This window comes from Eptatretus burgeri, chromosome 23 (assembly GCF_056783735.1).
Source record: "Eptatretus burgeri isolate ZD-2024b chromosome 23, Ebu_testis_v1, whole genome shotgun sequence".
Taxonomy (NCBI): domain Eukaryota; kingdom Metazoa; phylum Chordata; class Myxini; order Myxiniformes; family Myxinidae; genus Eptatretus; species Eptatretus burgeri.
This window is the reverse complement of record NC_140983.1, coordinates 1,967,528-1,992,965: the sequence shown is the minus strand read 5'-3', so window position 1 is coordinate 1,992,965 and position 25,438 is coordinate 1,967,528. Positions and strand designations below refer to the sequence as shown.

Below are 25,438 nucleotides of genomic sequence, written 5' to 3'. Positions count from 1 at the left end.
AGATCCTCCTCGTCCGGGATTTATATTTATCCCCCCTCCCCACCTCCCCTTGTCTTTTCCATGGAATATCCGAAAAAAAATCATAAAAATATAGAAATTTCTAAAAATTGAAATTATATTTATATTTATATTTCGACCTACCGACCCTACATTTTAACTGAAGAACTGCGTAAACCAAGTTATAAAATAACTCAGGCCTAAGGGGACATTTTGACCGACGGTTCTTGGCGATTAAACCGCTCGGAATCGCACATGGAACGAGCGCGCTAAGAGGCTCGTTTTCGTACGAGTTCCGTCGAGGGTGAATTTCCCCGGTAGTTGGATCACGTGGGTATTTAGGTAAATTGAAATTGGCAATCGACCCTACCCCACGTGGTCTATCCATTCGCGAATTTCGGTCCGATAGAGGACCCGTCGGCTCCGGACTTATCCGGGGTGACGACCGATACATTCCGGGCGATCGGTCGGGCCGACTTGCAGCTACATCTAGCGGTCGTGCTCGCGGCCGATACCTGGCCCCGCAACAATATTAGGTTCCAAACAGACAGTTTTTAGTGCATGGGAATTATATATTTAGAGTTCTTATCACCCTGTAGCTTTTTTATGTGGGTACTCAAAAAGTTATACAAAAATGGGATGCAAAAGTCCAAACACACCAACTTCAAAATGTTCCAGGACTTAAATGCACTTGCTTCTTTTTATTTTATTTTTTAACCACACTGTCTCTGCTAGAAATTTATTTTCAGATTGCTGCTTCCACAACATCTCAGTTGTTTCAGTCAGTTTCTTGTCATTAGTAAATTGGTGGACATGCAAGTGGGACTTGCAATATTGAAACCAGAAATAGCCATTAGGGCAAGGATTTAAGCTCTTGTCCATCAAACAGCAACAGCAGCATAATCAGGCAATTTTTTTTCATTGGAAATTCATTGTAAATTTTTCATTGGAAATATTTCAAAACCCCACCTTTCAGCCTCTTATAGGGGGCACATCCAGATGGGGAGCACATCCCCATGAGACCTCACTGCCCCAATACATTGCAGCAAATTTAGTCCGTATTGCTCAGGTAGTTGCGGAGAAGAGGTTTTAGTGAAAATGGGGGATTCAGGGAGGGGGCCCGTGGCACCCTTTCCAGGAGATACGGCCATAAGGAGCACAACTTAAGGTTCGGGTATGGTCCCGTTGCCTTGTGGCGAGTTTGATCTGGATCTGTCTTGTGGTTTCTGTGAAGAAGATTTTTGAATAAAATACAAATATTTGGGGCAAAACCCCACTTCAACCCCATTTATAGGGGGCACATCCAGATGGGGAGCACAACCCCATGAGACCTTGCTGTCCTAATGCATCGTACCAAATTTGGTCCATAATCGGTCGGGTAGTTTGTGAGATGATGGTCGAGTCAAGTGTTAACGTATGGCCGGACGGATGTCCGGACCCACTCTGAGCTTATTTCCTAGAAATAACTTTAAAATAGGAGCACTGGACCTGTAGCTCATCTGCGCCATGGCCTAATGTTGTAACCCAAATTTGGTAGCAATCTGACTAGTGGGTGTGGAGAAGAAGATTTTTGAAGGAATTTACGCAATTTTCCCAAAAATTGACTGTCGGCCATTTTGATACTTCCGGTTAAGTGATCGGCATGGCCTCTGCAATTTAACATCCTTACCCTGGCCTAATGTTAAAACCCAAATTTGGTAGCCTCCTGACTGGTGGGTCTGGAGAAGATTATTGTACGATTGTTACGTACGTACTTTCGGCATATTCTGATATTTTAAGTACTATTTCTATTTGCCTTTTAAAAAAACATAAGCATGCATTTCTCGTTTACCGATATCTTTTACTTGGTTAAAATAAATATGGATTTGGCAAAAGATGCTCACCGATTTTTCAATCCAGCTCACACTCTGTGGATTTATTTATTTGTATGCAGCCTATGGCTGCGTGGCTGCATCATTTTCTGGGGGCGCGGCTGCGCCACTGATGCAATGCCCCTGTTACCAGTAAGCTGGTACTCATTTTGCTGACCTCGGAAGGATGACAGGCTGAGTCAATCCTCCTGATGTTAATTCATGCAGGGGGCTTGAACTCAGCACGCGAGAAGATCTTAAAAGTCAGCCATCTTGACCGTTAAGCCAATACCGGGCTTCCTCTGCGACTGATAACCACATTTCACGAGAGATAACCAGTTTAAGATCCCCTCCGAAAGGCACACATCTCTGCTACCCCTCTTTTCATCCCTGCGTCATTATTTGTACAACCCTTCAAACAATGCAAGTTGACACCCACCTTTGCCTGTGGAAGAATAACCTTCTTCACTTGTAACTGCATCTGCAACATCTTGAAGTTGTTCGACCAGCCCTTTGCTTGAGGGCCGCCCGCATCCAGGGTGATGTCATCGTACAGAGACATGGCTCTCCAAACTGCAAAATAAATTGATAAAATAAAAAAACACACAAAAAATTAGCCCTCAACAATCACCAGTACCAGCAGAGAAATCCGACTCAACCCCCTCGTCTTTTACGTCCACACCTTCCTGAAACTCATGACTCATTCAAGTTACAAGGAATGCACAAAAATCAATTAAAAGCAGTAGTTTGCTTGGAAGGGGAAAAAAAAACGTTCGGGATCACTGGGTCTCATTGCAATAATTATGGCAACAACCGATCTTATAACCAGAGAGTTGGTGTCAAAGCCACCCAATGCTCGCCTGTTTATACATTTATCGTTTTTAAAAGACAAGTCTAATAATATTTTTTTATAAAGCATTGAAGTGAAGTCTGATCCAAATAATTTCAAAGCAATATATGTATTTGTATATTGTAGTCAGTAAAAAATAGTGTGGTAGATAAAAACATGAGAAAGGAAAAACTTTAACGTTGATGTGCTACAAAAAAGTTAAGTTCAAAACAGGTCAAAAAATTTTTAAATTTGAAATAATTTTTTAATTTCAACTTCACTACATCAATAATATACCCCAAAGGAACCTCCATGCCAAATATCAGCATCCTCGTCCACATAGTAAATGAATGGCAAGCTTCTAAATAACTTGCACCAAAAACTTTAACATTTTCACGCTCACGCTGACGCTGATGCTCACGCCGGGGGTATCGTGATAGCTCTCTGTTCTTCGAACAGGCGAGCTAAAAATGGTAAATAAAAAAAAAAATCCAAAAAAAATCATCGCAACAGCAACAAATCCAAATGTGGAAAATTAATTCTGCGCAATAATATACAGTATATAATATCCTTCCACTGATATTAAATATCTTGTTAAATATAGGACTTTTGAAATGATGTGATCCGCCCCAGAATGCTTGGTGCACATGTGCAGGAACCCAAGGAAATGGGGCACCATAAAGTATATAGTGTGTATGAGATAAGGACCGTCACCAAAATAGGCTCACAAAGCTTCAGAAAGAGGCTGAAAATACTTGGAAAAGTACCTGAGACAAAAGGGGTGTGCCTTTGCACAACGAAACACTTGGAGAACTTCCCTCAGCTCATCGAAAGGGCAGCTGCTTGGACTGCAAACTCCCGAACGTGTGGGTCGGTGCAAGGCCCGAGCGGATGAGCGTGCTCGACACAAACTGATCAATTACTCCCAGTGAATGGAAGGTGTATCCGGATTAGTTGCGACTGAACAACGATGGGAATGACGTGTCTGGGGACAGCAAATGTGCAGAAGTTTTAAATGATGACAAGTCTGAAGACGACGATGGTTCACGAGCGGTATTTGACGATGTAGATTGTTTCAGAAGTCAAGGATGAGACAATGTGATAATGTTTGACCAAGTTTTAAAAATGATCAACATGATGTGGTACGAGTGACGGGTTATGAGCTGCAAAATGTCGAAAACCCGGTTTCGTTCAACAACTTTAAAAATTTGACCTTCACATAACCTTTAAAAGTCACAAAACAATGTTGTGGACATTAAAATAAGGAAACAGGATACGTGCTATAGCTTATTGGAGTTAGTTCGTCGAAGAAGGTCGCAAACCCGGTTCGATTCCCACAACTTTGAAAATTTGAACTTTGTGACCGTTAAAGGTCAAAGGTCAAGGGTTATGACCTTTGGTGCAAAACTTCCTCTGGAACATTCCAGGAACAATATAACATCATATAGGCTATATGGCATTTCGCACTCATCGGATTATCCATACTTTGATGAAATCAGCATAAAAACAAACTTGAAGGGCGCACCACGGGCAAGGTGTTCGAGAAAGAGCAAAATGGTTTGAAGACTTTAGGTGGGGAATGACCTCAAGATTATGCATAAAATATATTGTCATCCTCGCTCTCAAAGTTTGGGCGGTCATATGATTTTTATGTCAAAATTCGAAATTTTCTAAGTTCGTGACCTTGTGACCTTAACCTTGGGACAAAAATGAAAAAAATCGAGCTCCGTGGGGCTATGCAGGTGCCATTGGGCTAACCAAATACTGAAACCCCTGCCAGATTCGACAAACCCCTCGGAGAAGACGGATTTTTATGTCGAAATCGCAATTTTCTAAGTTCGTGACCTTGACCTTGGGAAGAAAATGAAAAATCGAGCTCCGTGGGGCTATGCAGGTGCCATGGGGCTACCAAATACCGAAACCCCTGTCAGATTCGACAAACCCCCTAGGAGAAGATGCAAATTGAAATTGGCTTCCCGCGCGCCTGTCCAATGGGGGAGCGGACAACGATTCGCACGATGCTTCCTGTGCAATGGGAGGGATGACGAGGGCGCATGCGCAGAAGGTCGTTGGACGGGGGAGGGGCCTATAAAGATCATATCAGTTTCTGCGAGGTTTTCTATCTCCGTGCTCTGGGCATCAACCTCGAACCGGCTCCCCACTTTGGAAATCTTCTCGCTATCATCGACCTCGTCCCGGATACTGAGCTCTTCTTGTCGTCGCTGTGGGCTCCGCCTGGCTGGTTCGACGACGCCACCCGGAGTCCCAAGAGAAGAGACAGTACATCTAACGTTTCACAGGCGAGCGACGTGGAAGCGATCACAACAACACAGACTCGTTTCACGGCATTTCTTGAAAGTAAAAACAAAATGTCCAAAAGGAATACTTGACTCTTGAGTCGACATGATCACCTCCTTCCCAACTGTTAACAAATTGTAATACTTGCATTGTTAAAATGCTCCATTGCATTGTTAAAAAATAAGAAATAAAAAAAAAATTCACGTGTCGACGATATCGACTGGAACCGACCTGGTGACGTCACTGCGCAGCGACGGAAGTGACGCAACTTATGTCAGGGGTTATAAATAGTGTGTTAAGGTTTTTCAACATTATGATCTGTAACTTTTATTTCGTATTTCTCTATATAATGTTTCTTGATAGAGCTTCGACGTTCTATATATATTACGTGAAAACAAAAAAACGACCATCGCGTGTGATTGTAAATGCGCGACTTCGCCCGTGGAGATTCGTCTCGATCACGGCGTCGTGCTCCGTCCGTCTGCTCCATCGAAATTTTCATTTTAAACGTGTTGAGGAAGGTGAAAAGAAGACGCTCGGGAGGAACGGGCTTCCTTGTAGTTCTGAGGAAATATATCGGTTGGAAGAGGAAAAATAAACCAGGCACGACTCCTCTGCGATATCAGGGATTGAAATCGCGAGACGGCCAAGCGAGCTGCTGCAAACTCTGGAATTTCCTGTAAGAGAAGCGGCGATTTCGAGAAAGCGAATTCGCCAGTAAGCGCGAGGGCAACGGGGGTAAGCACGTGCATCAAATGTGCGCAAAAGGTTTCCACGTGGGAGATTTCTGTCGTCTTGACGCTGAAAATGCTTCTTCACCGCAAATGTTATCCGTTATATTGAGTGTTGTACGAGTATTTTGAACACGAATCGGAACATGAACCTGCAGTTTCTGAATTTGACAAATTGTACGGTATTTCGTGCCGATCGCACGTGCGTAGACAAGGGGTGAGGTATTTTTTTTTACTCTGCCTGTCTGGCAGTCAGACTAATTTAAAATTATTCCAAACGGGAAACTTACTGTTTTTTTTTTTCAAGACGTCATAAAGGACACAAACAACAGGCACGAAGAACTAATGTGACGTGTTAAATAAGGTGGTGTAAAAGATCAAAAGAAAATAAATGAAAAAAAAATTCAAACCACAAGCCAGAAACGACAACCGCACAGGCCGTTCCTTCACTCTCGCGTTCTCGCGACAACCGCACTTCCACACAGAGTTAATTAAAATCCTAATTAAAATCAAGTTTACCTCCCTGTCTTTGCTTGCCATGACATTCGCTGCCATGTAACCGGCACGGCCCGTGACGTCATCGTCGGCCGGCCGCGCACCGGCCTACGCAGCCACGCCGACGCAGCAACGTGTCAATCAACGGTGGTAAACTTCTGGAAAGTTTTTTTTTCTTTTCTCTGCAATCTTTAAAATCTTAATTTTATTTCAATTGAATTATAAACTTGAACACTGGAGAACACAAATCGCCTTATTGACGCTTTCAAAAACCTTTTGTTTAGCAGTACTTGGACAAAATATTACGGCATTTTAACAATTAACTTTTGTGACATGTGACAATTAACTTTTCAAACACACATTATGAATCATTGCATATGATATAAAATGTCTTCTTCCATTCCATTGGGACCATACTCTTTGCAGAGCGTTGGTGCTGCCAAAACAGTCTCCTTGGCTATCGGGCACAATCCTGGACGGGTCGCCACTCCGACACTGGATACCAGCAAGCTGGCACTCATTTTGCCGACCTCGGAAGGATGACGGGCAGAGTCAACCCCACCTGGTATTAATTCAACAGCAAGGGGGATTTGAACTCAGGACCCGAGGATCCAAAGCCCGCCACCCGAACCATTAAGCCAACACCAGGCATACATATATATATATATATATATATATATATATATATATATATATATATATATATATATATGTGTTGAATAATTTCAAGTCATTGACACATTTTCCATTCGTTTCTTGATGTAATTTTGACCGAATATCATGAAATGCTGTCGGACCCCGCGATTCACGTATTTGCGAGTCCTAAAGTGGGACCTGCTTCAACATTCACGCTTCGTGTATTCGCAGTTTCTTTTTTGTTTTGTTTTTTTTTTAACACTTCAAGACCCGTCTCCAATATCCACCTGGGAAATTGGAAATCAGCCATCATCACATTACGATAAAAAGACGGATCCCCTCAACTACAGCCCAATTAGCTGACTTCCATACATCAGCAAGGTCATGGAATTCATCATCACGGTTGACATAAAATCATTCCTTTTCTCCAACAGCCTCATCTCAGATCATCAATTTAGATTCAGACCTGGTCATTCAACCTTGGACATGCTACTTCAACTATCCCAACAATGGTGGAGGGCCCTCAATATCAGACATAAGACCAGGGCTGTCTCTCTGGACATATATCAAGTTTTTGATACAATCTGGCATCCTGCCTTCCTCTCAATGCCTATTGAATCCAAGGACAACTCCACTCCTGAATTACTTGCTTCATCCACTCTTGCAGTCGTGTGGCTCTTAATGGAACCCTTTCATCTCCTCTCCCTATCGATGCTGGAGTACCCCAATATTTGACTAAATGGTATTTCATTGAACGAACCATGTGATCGACTTCTCCAAAACCTTTCCCTGCTGAACCAAAATTGTTTTGCTGTTAAGGCTCTGTATATCATCCACTTCGTCTTTAATCTTGGAATGGTGTACCACCTGGGTGCTTGACACACAGGTGTATGGGCAAGTCTACCCAATAACGAAGAGTGTGAACGACTCGAGGGTTAACGGCCCCAATTATCCCCCTCTTTATTTGGGGTTAGCTATGGATATGTTTTGGTCTCAGTCTTTCACGAACCTCTTGGCCAGGCCTGACGCTTGATTGAAGGTGATTTGGGCAGGAATTTCTAATTTGCTCTGGGTACTGGCAATAATTCTCCTCCTTTTCACGAAAGACACCATATTTAACGTCCAAGAACTACAATGCCAGAGAATGGGACACCCGGCTTAACGTCAGTCCTCGGGACGGCGCACTTTGTGATGCAAAACACCAATCAGACAGTTTATTGCCGAGTGCGAAATCAATCCGAGACGAGATGGCAAAGGTAAGTTCGCTTAATTTCCACCATCCCACAACGGACAAGACTGTCTATGTCGTGATAAAAATGATTGCTTAGCATGGCACTTCCAAAGGGTCTTGGACGGATGCCCAGTGAATATACTGTAATGGAGTGGTCATGTTGATCTTACTCACCAGTGAGTTTCCCCCAAGTCGAAAAGTCTTAACCCTTTGAACCCTGGTGGCCGTTTTACCAGCCGCTGTTCAAACCTCAATATACCGTCCGGTTTACCGGCAGCTATGCAAACCTCCAGATACCTGAGCGACCGGATTTTTCTCCAGGGAGCCCAGGGTGGGAGAGCCGAATGTCCAAGGAGTTCAGGGTTCAAAGGGTTAACATGAAACTTTGGACAAACTTCAATACATCAACTTTGGTAGTTTGAAAGTATTTTTCTTTTTTGTAAATCAGAGGATTTCCAAGTAGTTTGCCAATAACATGCCAAAGTGTTTTCTGCACCACAAGACTATTCCAGATGGATAAATATATGAACAAAAGTTGAAGATAAGACTGTCTATCCTCACAACTGTTGGCTGTTGCACACACTTTACCTGTCCCACCGCTCAACGTTTGGGGGTGATGTAACTCCAGTATTGTGATCATAACCATTTGTCAAGCAAATCAGTCTGAAAGCATCCTTTGATTGAAAATGTTCCCGAATGTAATGGACTTAGCCACCCTTCTGCAGAGAATCTTCTCATCAAGGGATCTACAAGTTGGTTCAGCGGTCTCCAACAACCGAAGTCTCCGGTGCACCTTACCAGACCAGGCCTCAATACCTCCCAAGACCCATCCCATGTCAAGCAGGGTGCAAAGATATACCTCTACCTTAACCCCCAATCCAAAATATGCAAAAATGGCTTTGTGAGAGTCAGGGGAAAGATGGCTGCTGCAAACCCCAACACCCCTGCCAGGGGCAAAATCAGTGTTACGATGGATTCCCCTGCCCTGATCAGAAGCAAAAGCTGTGATACCATCCAGTGAACTGCTCACAAGATGGCTCGTTTGGGCTGGAATGGAGAGATCAAGCTTTCCGCATCATTGCAAGGTGTTCAACGCATCGGTCGTCACAAGCTTCAGCGATCTTATTTTGGCCAACCTTAGCCTTAAGAAGTCTTGCACCTTCGCCTTAATTATAACCTTAGCCTTAAGAAGTCTTGCACCATGACATCTTAAAGAGTACTAAAGATTGCACTGCAACTAGAAGCCTCGTGTCAGCATTGTTTGAGTTCACCATATGAATCACAGGTGAACACGGTAAAGGGCAAGTGATGGGATGGTGTGGGATTTAATAGGACGGGAATCCCATTGAACAAAGACAACAATCCTGTGATAAACAGATTCAACGGAGAAACACAATCCTGTGATGGTCGTGCTTGAAGCACTCCCCAATGGAATGCCATGACGTCACCCAGCACGGTGAACTCTTTGACTGGAGCATACGGAAGAGGAAGGAATAAGAATAGGTGGCATAAGCAGAATTGTAAGAACGAGTGCATGCCCGTACGTGCGTGGCCATAGTGCAAAAAACAAACTTTCAAACCGCGTGCCAGAATCAACAACCACACAGGCCGTTCCTTTGCTCGGACGTGCACGTACGTACGTGTGTACCCATACGTGCGTGGCCGTACGTGCAAAAAAACAACTTTCAAACCGCGAGCCAGAAACGACAACCACACAGGCCGTTCCTTCGCTCTCGCATGCTCGCGACAACCACACCTCCACACACAGAGTTAATTAAAATCCAAATTAATATCAAGTTCACCTCCCTGTCTTTGCTTGCCATGACATTCGCTGCCATGTAACTGGCACAGCCCGTGACGTCATTGTCGGCCGGCTCGCACCAGCCTACACAGCCACGCCTACGCAGCAACGTGTCATGTCATTGGTTGGTAAATAAATGGCCGCAGCAACGTGTCATGTCATTGGTTGGTAAATAAATGGCCATAACTTGGGAAGCACTTGTCCGATTAATACCAAACCTTGAAAAGGCACATCCTCAGGTCCCCAGCAATATACCTAGCAAATTTCATTGAGATCGGACCAGTGGTTGTCGAGAAACAGCGGTCACAGACACACACACACACACACACACACACACACATTGCTGGAATTATAGATAGATGATGCTTACAACGTCCGGTGACTGTGTGCGAAGCTGTGAAAGAGATGACAGGAAACTGGACAGACACCGTCTTTATATTTACATTGATCACAATACATTGGATGAAAAGAGAGATCCGAACCATCTCATGGCTGGAATAAAGACGGTAAAATGTAATCTACATATTATGTATGCAAGGGAATGGTCTGACTTATTTCCATCCAATTGAAACGAAAGGAAAAGAATCTCCAGCCAAGTCTAACAATTGTGGGTTCTTAACAAAGCCTCAGTTCAATGGAAAGCTACACCAAAGAAACAGTAAAACGAGTTATCGTACCTGTATGAAGGTTTCATAAAGTATATGGGGAGGGGGATACATGTTCGAGTGCAGGAAACATTTTGACCCAATTCCCGAAAATAACAATTACGAGTATTGCTTCTGGCTTATTAGTGGTTGAATAAACAAAAGCCAATTTCATTAACCAATCACAGAACTCGTTAACAAACATGTCTCGGAAGCGCAAATCTTATGTAGCATACAAAACATGGTTGCTACCTTGTTGGCCAAATACAACTGGCGAGCTGAGAAATGCAAATGTGCTGGTCCAGATATGGTAGAGTCATACAAGATTGAGTAACAATGATGAGATCGAAGCTTGGATTTTGAACAAACTTCTTGGTCTTGTGCCCCATTACGCTCCAGTTTGCCAAAAAATAAAACTTTACAAAACTACTTTTAAGGTTAATTATCTTCACCTTGCTGCCTGAATTCAGATATTTCAAAATGAAACCCCAGGGCCTACACAGGCAGGTTGCTATCCAGCAGAATGGGATAGGTGGACCCGATGCGGGATCCACTGCGGTGGCACACGAGATCAAAACGGTACTCGTCCACTTGGATGCGATACTTAGACGAACGCTCGGTGCCGAGAAGGAAGGCAACGGTGTACAAGGCCATCTCAAATTCGGGACTTGTGCCGATAAAAGAACTTCCTTTTGGCTTCACCGCTTCTTTCCAACTGAACTGCAGGGTCAACAGATGGTCTTCTTCATCAGGCTGAGGATGAAACAAACAAATGGGTCATTCACACAAGAATAAGGAGCAAAAACAGGAAGGAGGAAAGGAAGTCACTGAAGGAAAAACAAACAAACAATGCAGCCAACCTAAAAAAATAAACAAGGTTAAAAAACGAGATAAAAACAAACTCATCCTGTGTTCATCACATCCAACAACACTGTCAGCGAATCAAATCAACACCTGCAGCAAAATCATTCCTCTTAACCTTGCAAAGGATTCTCCATATTGCAATTTCTTCTTGTGGTTCACGTCGACGAGGTACTGTGGTTTTATCTTTCCAGAGCATGATGGAAACAACTTTCATCTTCTCAAAACATTCATACGATGACACCACAGCTCATTCATCTGTATGAAAAGCACCCGCTCCCTATGGGAGTGGCCCGGGCGGGTCATGTTATTGGTTCACGAGCCAGTAAGTGACCACTATATTCGTTATGGGTGTGTGTCTGTCTGTCTGTCTGTCTCTCCCGAGCATAGCTCCGTGGGTTTTGATCCGATCCTGATAAAATTTGGGTGGGAGGTTTATATCATGATCTAGTTGTGTTTTCCTGAGAATGGGCGTGCATTATGGTTTTCCATTATGGTTTTTAGGGGGTAGCCGGTTTCAAGTTACATCTTCTCCGAGGGGGTTTGTCGAATCTGGCAGGGGTTTCGGTATTTGGTTAGCCCAATGGCACCTGCATAGCCCCACGGAGCTCGATTTTTTTCATTTTCGTCCCAAGGTCAAGGTCACAAGGTCACAAACTTAGAAAATGTCAAAAAAATCAATAAATTGGGCATCGAGCTCCTAGGGTTTTCAACTGTTTCGAATGAAAGTTGGTATGCAAGTAGTGCTCTTCGAGTACTACAACTTTCATCATTTACGTTTTTCCCGATTCCCGCCAGTTTGCCCGTGGAGTCCCCTCGAAGGTCAAAAAATAAAAAAGGCGAACCGTGTACATTGCTCGTGAACCATCGCCGTCTCCAGACTTGTTATCTTTATGATTGTTAATGCAATAGCAGAGTACCCCGCCCAACCGGTGATCTTGTACCAAGCGTGCAACACGTTCTTACGACGCATCCCTTTATTTGGGTGGCGCATCGGTAACAGGCCTCTGCCTCGATTGCTCCCAAAAATGAAAACAAATGGCTGTAAATCGTTATTTTACTAAACTTGATAGAATCTAACAAAACTTCAGGAAACACACCTGCAATGTGTCCTGAGTAATCCCTGAAAGTTTCAACTTCCTTGGTCAAATCATCTCAGAGGAGTCGGTGAAACACACAAAATACTTTCCCTCCATTAATTATATATATATATATATATATATATATATATATATATATATATATATATATATATATATATATAATTTTTCATTTCATATATCTTCTTCTTCCTCTTTCGGCTTGCTCCCGTTAGGGGTCGCCACAGCGGATCAACCGTCTCCATTTCACTCTATCCTCCACATCTTCCATTGACACTCCAACCACCCGCATGTCCGCCCTCACCGCATCCATGAACCTCTTCTTTGGCCTTCCTCTTCTCCTCCTGCCTGGCGGCTCCATCTTCAACATCCTTCTCCCGATATACTCCGTTTCCCTCCTGTGCACATGTCCAAACCATCTCAATCTCGCCTCTCTCACTTTGTCTCCAAACCGTCCTACCTGCGCTGTCCCTCTAATATACTCATTTCTTATCCTCATTTTCATATATATAATTCATATATACACTCATTTTCATTTCATATATATAATTATATATTTATTATATATATATTATATATATAATTTCATATTATATAATTTCATATTATATAATTTCATATTATTTTTATAAGAAAAAAATATATATATATATAGATATATAGATATATGTCGATTTTGGGACAATTGTTTGGACAAAACCTCAACCTCTCATTTCTTCAATCGTCTGATGGATCGAGTCGCAAGGCTTGCTTTGTCAGACATATAAGGTTTGTTGGATTACTTAATATACAACCTTCCCCCCCCCCTCAACATACTCCCCGTATGAATTGGATTATTAAAGCTGAATATTAACTGTCCTTCGGTGATGGCTTGATGAAAACACCTTCTCAGGAGGTGAAAAATGTTTCTGGTGCGAATTCTTTTGTCATTTACGTTTGATCCACGGCATTAGTAGACATCAGTTCACTTTTAATGCGAGTTACAAGGCCATTGATGGACAACATAGAAATGTAAATAGTCTAATGGGATTTCAACCTGGGATCCAACCATCATACGCCGTTGGATCAAAGGGAAACGGTAAACAGGACAATCCAAATGCTTGATGAAAATGATGTGATTCCAGCCTTATAAGAAAAAAAATGAAATAATTAAGAACACCACCTGGAGAAGGTAACAACGATTCAACCCCAATCAAAAATGAATTCCAGCAGGACAAGGTCCACAAAGTTTGTGTGAATATCTTTTTTAAAATACTGATTGGAAGCAAACCAACCAAGTCATCAACTGCCAACCCCAATAGTGAGTCGTCGGAATTCCCAGCATGTTTGGCATGGAATAGCACATCGGCCTACTTGGGAGTCATTCTGATCTTGATAGAAACGATCTTGGTTCGGCCAAACGAGTCACTCAGGAATCCTTCGTCTTGGAAAGAGAGTTCGGTTGCAGATCAAACACGGTCTGATGTTGTTGGGCAGAACTCCAATTGGCGCCAGCAAAAGGTTCAAAGTACTTTGATTGAAGCAATATGTAGTGTTGTTTGTACCACTCCAAGTACCGAGAAGGGGTCGCTCTGCCAAGGCACCTGATGTGATTCAAACGTTCCCCTTTTCGGCCTCGAGAAATGATGCAACCACATCGGTTTTGAATGAAGACCTTCCGATACTGAATCGTCGAAAGACAGGGTAACAAACTACTCGCCTGCGGTGATGCTATCGGTTCAACTCTTTCTTTCGTAAAAGAGGCTGTTCTCAGATGTCGTTGAAACATCAGATTCAATCACCTTCAAACACGGAATGTGTGAGTGTGGATGTGCAACTTACCGGTTGAGGTTCGTACTTAAGGTAAGGGAACTATGTTTTGAGGTTTACAATTTAAGTAAAGCTGAATATAGGATATTGTGAAATTAACATCATTTACAGCAATTCATGTTATACAGTCGGAGACTGAATTAATTTTTAAAGTGACGTCACCATTGAGAGATAGGGCTAAAAACGATATACAGTAAGATCCAGATGTTCGCAGGGGATATGTTCCTGGAAAATGGCATGAATATCGGGGCATTGTTTCAATGGGAAAAAGGGGGATAGGTTGCCGGTGGTTTGTGATTCATAAGGGAAAATTAAAAAAAAATTCCGAAAAACGAATGCATCTGATTACAGTTTCAATAAAAATGCTTACAAATAAGAAACAAAAACAGCAGGTACTGTTTCCAATTGTTATTTAAGATATGACATAACTTTTGATGTGATGATGATGATGAGTTAGAATCCAGTGAACTCCTCTGAAGAGGAAACATACGAGGATGCTGATGATTTGTACACCGAAGGAGGTGCAGGTGAGGGCATTGAAGGGGGCGCAGCTGAGGGTTAGGATAAGGGTTAGTTGGTCAAGACAGCGGGACGACAAGAAATAATGAGACCCAGGACACGCTGCACATAAGTGGTGGTGAAAGGGTTGTGGGTGGATGGAGGAGGGGTGGGTAGTGTGACCATTCTTTGTGGGGGATGGTTTTTGCACATGTAGACTTTATGCGTGGTTGCTGGGAGATGGTTATATAACTGTGTTATGCGCGTATCTTTTGGTTGTGCATGGCACTGGTGGGAGATGGTTATTTTTCTCTGCGAAGAAACTGCAAAAATGTGAATCACAGCCTGCAAATGTAGAAGCAGGTCACATTTCATCAACCGCGAATACATGGGGTCCACGAATGTCGAATCCACGAAAGTCGGGGTTCCACGGTATTATATACTAGCAGGGGTACCCGGCATTGCCCGTGGGTGTATTTTTTGTGGGGGCCTAAAAAACTTCCCTACAACCACAAAGGAATGGGGTTGGGGATCAATTAATATTACTTTTGACATAGCTACAAAGGCATAGACACTACAGAGCAATTAAAAAAAAGAATATCCCCTCCCACACCCCGCCCACCAAAAAAAAAACCCAAAAACTTTTTTTTCCCTTCAAAAATTTCAATTTTGATTTTGATTAAAACACTCCTCGGCACTCAAACATGAACCTCCGAAGGTTTGACGAAGATCCATTCAGCCACCTCTGTGAGTGTGTTGCCATTTTCGCACGCACGCACACACACACGCACACACACCTCTTCTCTTATAGTGTGGAAGATAAAGCCAATTCATCTTTGGACGATGCATTGACTGTGGGTGTGTACGTATGTGCCCACAGACTGCCTTCATCCCATTGGTTGGACAGCTAGACCGACTCGACCCACAATCAAAATCATGCACCGCCATTTTGTGAAGCAGCACAGATGGCAGGCCTCAGGTCTAGGTGTTAGTCAATGACTCAGTGCAATTTGAATGATCCCAAATCAATAAGCACGATGTATTTTATATGTACATAAGCAGTACGCATGTTTTTGGTTCATGTTTTTGGTTGTTGCATTGCACACCGCCCAAATAAAGGTGTGTGTTTACTGGTGAAAAAAGTGTGGCAAAAAATAAAATTGCACACCAAAACCTTCCTTTATTTCGCTGGTGTGAAAAACATAATTAAAGACGTCAAAATGACAGGAGTTTTTAGTGTTTACGTGTATTTATGTGTTGAATGTGGTGTGTGTATGGGGTGGCTTGTGGTGTGTGTTGTGCGTTTCCATGGATTGCGGGGATGGTTTGTTCTGGGTGTATGGCATAAAATGTGGTGTGTTAAGTTGAGTGATGTGTTGGGCTGACGAGATGGCCTTGAGTTATGCACACTCACCTCTCAGCTGTCTCGCCGGGGTTTGAATTCCCACACGGTTATGAACTGTCGCCCCTGTCACCCGGTGCTTCACAGGCACCCGGTCACCCGGTGATTCCTCAATGTGTGTGCCATCCCTCGGATGGATGTTAAACGGAATCCTTGGGATGAGCGTCCCAGGGTTTTACGATTTTCGAAACGAAAATGCACGATTGATCCCATGCATGTTTTGTACGTAATTTTGACTTTTGTCCAAGTGTTCAAAGTGACTAGTGTGAAGATAAAGAAAGATTGCCCGTAATGAGCATTAGGCATGTTTTTGCCTCATCTATCTATAATTCCAGGAGTGTGTGTGTGTGTGTGTGTGTGTGTGTGTGTGTGTGTGTGTGTGTGTGTGTGTGTGTGTGTGTGTGTGCGTGTGCGTGTGTGTGTGTGTGTGACCGCTGTTTCTCGACAACCACTGGTCCGATCTAATTGAAATTTGCCAGATATATTGCTGGGGACCTGAGGATGTGCCTTTTCAAGGTTTGATATTAATCGGACAAGTGCTTCCCAAGTTATGGCCATTTATTCACCAACCAATGACATGACACGTTGCTGCGGCCATTTATTCACCAACCAATGACATGACACGTTGCTGCGGCCATTTATTTACCAACCAATGACATGACATGTTGCTGCGTAGGCGTGGCTGCGTAGGTCGGTGGACGATGACGTCACGGGCCGTGCCGGTTACATGGCAGCGAATGTCATGGCAAGCAAAGCCAGGGAGGTAAACTTGATTTTAATTAGGATTTTAATTAACTGTGTGTGGAAGTGTGTGTCGCGAGAACGCAAGATTGAAGGAACGGCCTGTGTGATTGTCTTTTGTGGCTCGCGGTTTGAAAGTTGTTTTTTGTTTGTTTGCATGTGCAGCCACGCACGTACGGGCACGCACCTACGGGCATGCAGTAGTGTATGTAATCCAGATTGCAACGGTCAATTGTCTTTACACCACCCAAATAAAGGGATCCCAAGGAGAATCGCGAAGAAAGTAGATGGGGGTGTTTGCCAGACGGTCCCTTTGGAGAGCGACAGTGAGAGTGTGAGATTTGTGAGGATTTATAGACATGCTCCAGGTGTTTGACCATCTTGTGATATTTTTTAAGGTCTGAAGAGAGGGAAGTGGCTGCAACCTTCCTGTCTGAAGGATGATCGATGTCACGGCAGAGGGTGGCCTCATCAGCAAAGAGATAAGGAGGATTTTTCCTGAGATCATTGATGAAGATCAGGAATATGACGAGGCCTAGAACACTGCCTTGCAACACTCCAGCCTTGACAGGGAGAGGATGGATGAGCCCCATTCACTTGATTGTTGTTGTTTTGGAGATCGCTTCAAAACTGTGCATTTCTTTGACAAATTGCTCCCCTCACTGCTAATCATCCCCAAGGAAAGTCTCATTTGTCGGACTGTATTATACGTTGCAATAATTCATAAGTTTGTGTGTGTCATGATCCTCGGTGTTGTGTTGAGTTTCATGCTCAAGATTTTGTGTGTCGCTATGACGATATTTACTGGTGCGAATAATCAGAGATTTTTAGTCAATGAAATATTTGGTGACAGTAACTGTTTATTTTAAAGTCTCGCTCAGCTTGCTGGGATGATTGAGCCATTCAAGCATCCTGCCTCGGAGTGGCGACCCGTCCAGGATTGTGCCCGAGAGCCCAGGAGACTGCTTCGGCAGCACCGACGCTCTGTACAGAGTATGGTCCCAATGGTTGGTTGGTTGGTTGGTTGGTTTATCAGTGGAGGCTGAGAACATCCACGTTGAATTGAGACCAAAAACTGTGAACTACGTACGCAAATCTTGGGACCGGTTCTCAGAGTTTGTTGTGGGAACGGTTGATCCATGTGGATCAGATGGAATACCACAGTGTATTGTTACAAGAGATCAATATCGGGCATACATGGGGCGACTTGGCGTATTTGCAGGTAACCTGGAGATAAAGGCAATTAGCGAGATGTACAATTTGACAGTCAATGTTTGCTTCAAAAACGAACAGTATTTCGCTGTGCAAGCTCTCGTCGTAGCAGGAGGAGGCAATGAAAGGTTGGTGTCTGTGCTACACAGTGGTGTCCTGGACTTGGGCCGTCATGGTGCTCTCATTCCAATATTTAATGGTTTCATGGGTGAGTCCGAGCGGCAATCGGTCGGAAAGACATCTTGGGAAAGAGATGAACCTATCGAAGAAAATGATAGTTATTCAAATAATAAAAGAACAAAGGAAAACGTATTGTTGGAAAAGACGGCAGAAGAAAATACAGAAGGGTTTTCCTTCTGTTATGCAGTAGTTATGCAGCTTTGCTTACTTTGAAATGTTTATTTTGTGGAGTCCCATCAAGTTTTGAAAATTTTGTGTCGTCATGGAACTTCCTCCTGTAAGATTCAGTAGATTTATGTTTGAACCAAGTCCTGACCTTTAACTAATTTTGAGTTTGGCTGAAAATAATAATAATGATAATAAAAATAACAAGAATAACAATATATAGAACCTATGGACTGTGTGTGCCATCCCCACGAAGGAAGTCCACCAACTTCCTGATAGTAATGCAAATAATTGTGGAAAGGGTAAGGAAAAAAAAAAAGAACAAGCTCAAATGAGCTGATATCATCATCCTCTTAATGATGACGTCATAAAAACGAATATGACGTCATTGTGATGTATCAGGTTTGCGATTAATTATCTGTGCTAATGCCCGGTTTGATTCCCGCAAGCAAAATTCAAACAGCTTGTCTAGTTTCGGAGATAATGGTGTCGGCGATTTCCATTAGCGCGATATTATGACTTCAACTTTTTTTCTAGGAAGAATTTCCAAAATCGGAGATGGTTACTGCCTGCGCGTGGGCTTTCTGCATATGCATGGCAAGTTTCACGAAGATCCGATGAAAACTCTAGGTTGTGAAACAAAAACTGTCAAAAAATAGGAATTACGTCATAAAAATTGATATGACGTCATAGTGAAGTATCATGTGCGGTAATTCAGCTCTGCTAATGCCCTGTTCGATTCCCGCAAACAGAATTCAAAAAACTTGCCAAGTTTCAGAGATAATATTTTTGGCCATTTCCATTAGTGGAGATATTTTGACGTCATAACTTTTTTTTCTCGGAGGAATTTTCAAAATCGGAGATGGTTCCTGTCTGCGCAGGGTATTTTTGCATATATATTCCAAGTTTCAGGAAGTTTCGATGAAAACTGGAGGCTGTGAAACAAAAAAGGCCACAAGAAGAAGAAGATGAAGAACAACAACGTGAGTAAGACTTAGAGATCCTCCACGAGGATCTAAAAAAGAGGAAAGATTAAACGATGGGAATGTCACTCCTTTATCACACAAAAATGGTCTGCACCAGACGACAGCAACGTGGGTTGGCATTCGTCTTCAACAAGGGCCTTGAGGAGTTTCCAATGTGATTTGTGTTTGTCCAACCAATTAGAAATGATCACATCATTGGTACGTCCAATGTTAATTAAAGAAGTCGACTCATTGTTTTCCCAAAAGCAATAGTGCGAGTGCAGTCATGGCTCCTGACGACCTTCGGAGAGAGAGTAAGCTGCCTGCCCCACCTCTTCTTGTCCAGTATATCTGTTTCCAGTCAAGTAAAAAAAGCATTGTTGGCTCATAAATGATATTCACTGCAGGTGAAAAAGTGAGGCAGGACTCGTTGTTGCAGGTGTGTACGCAGAACTGAAGAGCATAGATGAAACCAACACTTCGTGGCAGAAGGGATTGCGCTAGAGAGCAAAACCTGTCCAAAAGGGATATTAGGTATTTTAGGAAGTATCTTTTATTTTTTAATCATAGTTGATAGTCTCGTACAGATCTTGCCAACGACCATGCTGTTTGTTGGAAATGAAGGTGTCACCATTAACCTTAAAACACAGCAGGATGCACAATCACATCAAGAAGTCTCAGTGGACATGTAGGTGCTTTTAAAAAAATCACTGCTTAGAAGAGGTAACCAAACAAAAAGGTCAAAATTTAGGATCAGACCATAAACAGTGGAATCAACGAAGTTGAAAATGTTTTCTCTCTCTCGACTATTTTTATTATTTTATATGCAACCTGTGGCTGCTGGTTGCACCATTGCTGGGAGATTGGCTTTGCAGCTGATGCAGTGCCCCTGTTACCAGTAAGCTGGTACTCATACTTTGCTGAACTCGGAAGGATGACAGGCTGCGTCAACGCACCTGGTGATATTTAATGGAAAGACAGCGGCTCAAACTCAAGACCCGAAGATCTTAAGCCAGCCACTTTAACCATTAAGCCAACACCAGGCTTTTCTCTGTTAGATGAGTGGAAATCAAAAATAGTTCGGCAACAATGAATAAGTTTGTGAGACAGGAAGAAGAACATTGGAGTAATCAATGTACAACATCGACAGTGAAGCATAGGGGAGGATCAGAACAAGTTTGTGGCGGCAACGGGAACAATATTCCACAATCCTATACAGTATTGATAACTGTATGGCAAAGGAAAAGCAAAGTGTAATATTTTGATGCAAAGCAAAGGGTTCACATAAATCTTGACATCTGTGATCACAAAGCCATCGCCAATGGTAAGTCTCTCCCGGCACTCACAATCCAATGATGACTGTATTTGTTTTTCGGACTGCCATATGACCTTGACCTTAAACACTTAGGGATGGCGTGTCGACATAGAAAATGTGTCCCCATCTTCAATCTCTCCATAAAATTCAACATCATGAAAATCGGAGGAAAATTATTCAAGTTCTGATCAGAAGGGTGTTTTTAAGTAATTGGGTCACTATCTGAAAAAGTAGGTCAAGGACATGAAACAAATATCATGTGCACAACTTCAGTGCAGGTACACTATTATGATGCAAAAACATATTGGAAGGCCAAGCGGTCTTTGAGATTCCGCATTGACAAAAACGCATTTTTTTTTCAGACCGCCATTTGACCTTTAACCCGGATGGGTGTGGCGTAAATAAGTGTGAATGCACCTTGCTCGATGCTATCCGGAGAGGGCAATTTCGTTCCGATCAGATGAATCTTCGTCAAGTCATGGTGAAAAATGTTAAAATGTATATAATTAGGTCATGACCTTCAAAATTAGGGTCAAGGTCAAACCTGTTTTAAATCACCCCTGCATCCTATTCATTCCCATTATTGATGCAAAATTTTATTCTGAAAGCGAAGGCCCAGCTCTGAGATACAGCTCGGACATTGGCAGTAAAAAACAAAAAGGAAGAAAAATCCCCCCCCCAAACGGCTGAATGGTGGTTTAATTGCTCCTCACGATCTAAGGAACTCTGCGGTACCATGAAAAAAAATGGGGACACCAATTGAAGAAACAAACCCACCAACAGCTTTCAGCCTTCCCCTATCCAATAGAGGGAGGCTTAAATAACAACTACATTCTACATTTACTTATCCTTCGATAAATCGATTGCGCTAACAAATACGGTGACTGTCGAGCTGCGATGACCAGTTTGTAACTCTTGTGTCTGTGTTGTTTGTGCACTTCAACATCAATGTCTACGGGTGCAGCGGTGGCCGAGTGATGAAGATGCCGAACCAGCTTCCCAAAGGTCGTGGGTTCAAATCCAGCGGACAATAAGATGATGTTAAATTCAAAGCTTCTGGAAATTGAGCAAGTCTCAGAATTTCCAAATACAATGAGATTGTCAACTGTGAAAACCCATCTGGCTCATTAACGACTTTCAGAGAGCAGGTAATCTGCCCGCATGACGTGCTCAGGTCGAATATACTCGATGCCAGTGCACACTTCATGGTTCATCCCACATTGTGTGATACCCTTCATCCGTGACTGCTCAGGGTGAATTAGGATCGGCAATAAAAAGACCTTTTTGGCTCGATCTGTCGAGAATAATTGGGTGAGTATCAAGACCCACCTGATTCTTCCGGCGACGAGCATGGTGGCCCATGTAGTCGACATTGCCGCGTTTCTCCTGGAGATAAAACTGGATCCAGTTGTGGAAACCGATGACCTCTTGCGTTCTACGCGTCTCACCGACAAACACGTGCTCAAACCCAGAAGAGTCATTTCTGTGTGGAATGAAGGAAATTATTATTATTTTTTATGGTGCCGGCGATAGCTCGCCTACTCTTTGTGAAGGACACAGTGGGATCGTTAACGTCCATCAACTAATGCCGGCAGACAGGACGCTCAGTTTAGCATCCATCCGAGGGACACCGATGAGCCTGTGAAACAGCAGGATGACAGTTTATAGCTGGGTAAGGATTCAAACCCAGGCTTAACAGCTTATTGGTGAGTGTGCGTACCTGTGGGCCACCTGCCAGCCATCAAATTACAAGACTGTCTCCTGATGTCCTTTATCTTGTATGCGATTGATGTGCATGCCACTCGAAGACACTGAGACACGATATTTCAATAAAAATCAAAATAAATGAAGAAATTAAAAAAAATGTCAAAATTAATTATTCATTAACTTAAAATAAATAAATACATACATACACAGACCTACCAAGCAGTTTTCAGATTCTATAGCGGCTTTGAGGCACCCGTCTATATAGTAGTTGCAGGCAAGTGGGATAACGGCATGCTTCTCGATGCAGCATCTCCTCCTGTCATTGAACCGGAATGTGAGCTCTATCCTGGTTCAACTTCACCGGGGATTGTGCCAGGCAACAAACACCTCAAAAAGTTAGCACACCACCAAATGAGCTAAAAAAAAAGATCTCCAAATTACGTACCACAAAGAAAAAAAATGTGGGTTTTCAATTCCCCCCCGCCCCCCATTTCCCCATTTCCACCCAAATATGGCAACAAAATTCCATTTCCCATACTCATCCATCCTCTCGTTCTCTCTTAAATCCTTTCAACCGACTCATTATTTTCATATATGACTCCCCCACCCCACAACACCCACTGTCAGCTTTTCGTGATTACTGTATGCATCGTAGAAGAGTTTTGTGAAATTCCTCAGATCAAAGTGTGATGCACAACATCTTTTATCCAACTAGTCTGGGTCCCATTCCTGACCTCACTGGAAACTGCCCCCTGAGATTCACAGGCAGGGTGAGGCATTGATGAGGACTCAGGCCATTGGATTGGACATCGAGTTAGGGACCCATCTGTTCGGAGTCATCAGCGGACGTGACGCATCCCACGGTGTCTTTCCACTTAGGTGTGGGGAGAGGGGGAGATCTTAAGAATTCCTTGAGATTATTGAGTGCCTCATTCAATCACCATCAACTGGTCACCGTCCATCATCGAAGGCTTCGGTCCTCCAATCCCAAGACCTCTCAGGAACGGCGGCTGCACAACAACCTTGGTTGGGTCCGAAGGGTACCGTGAGAGTTTGAATCGACTTCCAAAAGGACCATTAGCATCCAGTAAGGAATGCTGGGACCAAAACCCTTGCAATTTATGAATTTGTGAAATTTGTGAAATTTGTGAAAACAAGCAGGAACGATGATGGCGTCAGTTGTGTCGGTATGGTAAATGTCGTGAGTCTGTTTTTTGTTATCGGAGAAACCACGTCGACCACAAGTGCATGCGTTTCCACTTTTCAATACAGTTCGACTTTCTAAATGTCAAGTGTATTTGTGCAAATCCTTTCGCACAATGAAAACTCCCTGAAAACGGCCAAATGCAGTGAACGGGAAGGTGTGTTGAGGCTCAAAATACTGCATCCACCTCATCATCATGTTTTAAAAAAATATATATATATATTTTCTACAATGTCAAGGCTCGTAGAAGAGCTGGAACACTGAATGGATGCGGATGCAACAGACCAAAAGGAACAGTCGAGAGATGGAGGAAACACCAACAGCAGGGGTGATGGACAAAACAGAGGGAGACTTGGACGAATAAGGGATGCAGGGAGGAATGAGGGCTAGGAGAGGACGCATGGGGCGGACAAGACGAATACAGAAGCAAATTGTCAGGGAGAGAAAACTGGAAATTTGGAAGGAGTGTGCATGGGAGTGTGGTGGGGTGGGGGAGCGGTGTTAACGGGGGTAGAAAAGATCATGGTTTTGGATGGGGGACGATCTGAGATGGTGGAGAACAAGACCTGGATGGGACGAATTGGGTGGAAGAGAATGTGGAAGTTGATTACACAGGCCGTAGAAAAGAGGAACGGATGAATGGAGGTGAGCAGTGATTTTGGATTATGTGAGTTTCATCAGAAGGTGATTGGTGATGGAATGTGTGCACAATGCAGAAACCTGGGGGGGAGGTGGAGACAAGCACGGAAAGAGCAGAGGGTGCAAGACCAGAAAGGAGGTGGTAGAAGACAGAGACCACCGACCTGTCTGTGATGGCGAAGTGATATAGGTCCAAAGACTCAGCTTCGTTGTGGGAGATACCAATGATCTTGAAGGCCTTGGTTTCCATGATGTCAAGCTGAGCAAGATGTGAGGCAGGGGAGCCAGTCCAAAGGGGAGAGTAGGACTCCATCAAGCTGCATTTGAAAGCCTTGTAGGTGGATAGGAGTTCAGGTGTAGCAAGGAAGGATTTTATATGACAGAGAATGCCCAATCAGCAGCTGGCTTTGGAGGCCAACTTTGAAATGTGGTTTGCCTGGGAAAGATCATGGCAAAGAGTGAGACCCAGGAGTTTGAACGGCTCAACTTCAAGAGGATTGTTGAGGAATTAGTGAGGGGGTGGGGGTGGATTGTTGTTGCCAGACAGTCCTTTTGGAGAGAGTTATTGAGAGTGCGAATTGTCAGGATTGAAAGACATATTCCAAGCATTTGACCATCTTGTTATTTCGGAACGTCTGAAAAGAGGGAAGAGGCTGCAACCTGCTGGTGGGTGGAGTCATCAGCAAATCGATAACGAGGGATTTTTCAAGAGAGTCGTATAGATCATTGATGAAGATTAGGAATAGGACTGGGCCGAGAAAACCGCCTTGGGGGCACTCCGGCCTTGACAGGGACAGGGGATGAAAGGATTCTGTCGAGTGTCACATGTTGGATACAAGAGTGGAGGAAGTCAGTAAGCCATGTGTGGAGATGGCCTTGGATGCCACAGAGTGTTTAAAGAGCAAGGCAGGATGCCAGACTGCATTGAAAGCTCAATATATGTCTCGAGAGACTGCCCTGATCTCATGTCTGATAAAGAGGGCCGCCTTCCATTGTTGGGTGAGTAGAATCAGTATGGCCAAGGTGGAGTGACCTGGTCTCAATTAAAATATACCGGAAGGGGTACCTGGCAAAAAAAACACAAAAAAAATAAACCAATGTCACCCGCAGGGTGACCCGTATCTTGCC

The 25,438-nt window shown here is 43.4% G+C and overlaps 4 protein-coding genes across 16 annotated transcripts in view; 1 reads left to right on the top strand and 3 right to left on the bottom strand.

Annotated features, from left to right (window-relative positions):
• LOC147007973 (splicing factor 45-like) overlaps positions 1–5,342 on the bottom strand; it is a 51,622-nt gene extending 46,280 nt beyond the window's left edge. The window contains exons 1-3 of one of the 7 annotated variants that reach the window (XM_085865981.1): positions 5,063–5,185; positions 3,444–3,703; positions 2,287–2,420 (exon numbers count right to left, since the gene is read on the bottom strand). In XM_085865981.1, the coding sequence (XP_085722107.1) occupies positions 2,287–2,409 (123 nt within the window). In that variant the 5' untranslated portion in view covers positions 2,410–2,420; positions 3,444–3,703; positions 5,063–5,185. The other 6 variants (XM_085865983.1, XM_085865984.1, XM_085865982.1 and 3 more) reach the window with 6 other exon arrangements.
• Positions 1–25,438, top strand: part of LOC147007965 (F-box/LRR-repeat protein 4-like) — a 310,036-nt gene that overhangs the window by 122,278 nt on the left and 162,320 nt on the right. The gene's annotated exons all lie outside the window — the stretch shown is intronic.
• LOC147007971 (F-box/LRR-repeat protein 4-like) overlaps positions 1–25,438 on the bottom strand; it is a 123,774-nt gene that overhangs the window by 94,616 nt on the left and 3,720 nt on the right. The gene's annotated exons all lie outside the window — the stretch shown is intronic.
• Positions 10,286–22,951, bottom strand: LOC147007972 (poly(U)-specific endoribonuclease-A-like). Of its 3 annotated transcripts, XM_085866189.1 has the most exons (5): positions 22,684–22,951; positions 22,481–22,571; positions 22,090–22,243; positions 12,778–12,871; positions 10,286–11,265 (listed from the first exon to the last, which is right to left on the bottom strand). In XM_085866189.1, the coding sequence occupies exons 2-5, from the start codon at positions 22,500–22,502 to the stop codon at positions 11,008–11,010; spliced, it is 528 nt and encodes a 175-aa protein (XP_085722315.1). In that variant the 5' UTR covers positions 22,503–22,571; positions 22,684–22,951; the 3' UTR covers positions 10,286–11,007. The 3 variants fall into 3 exon arrangements, with proteins under 3 accessions (XP_085722315.1, XP_085722317.1, XP_085722316.1); XM_085866191.1 differs by lacking the exon at positions 22,481–22,571 and having other exon boundaries at positions 22,680–22,938; XM_085866190.1 differs by lacking the exon at positions 22,481–22,571 and having other exon boundaries at positions 22,684–22,938.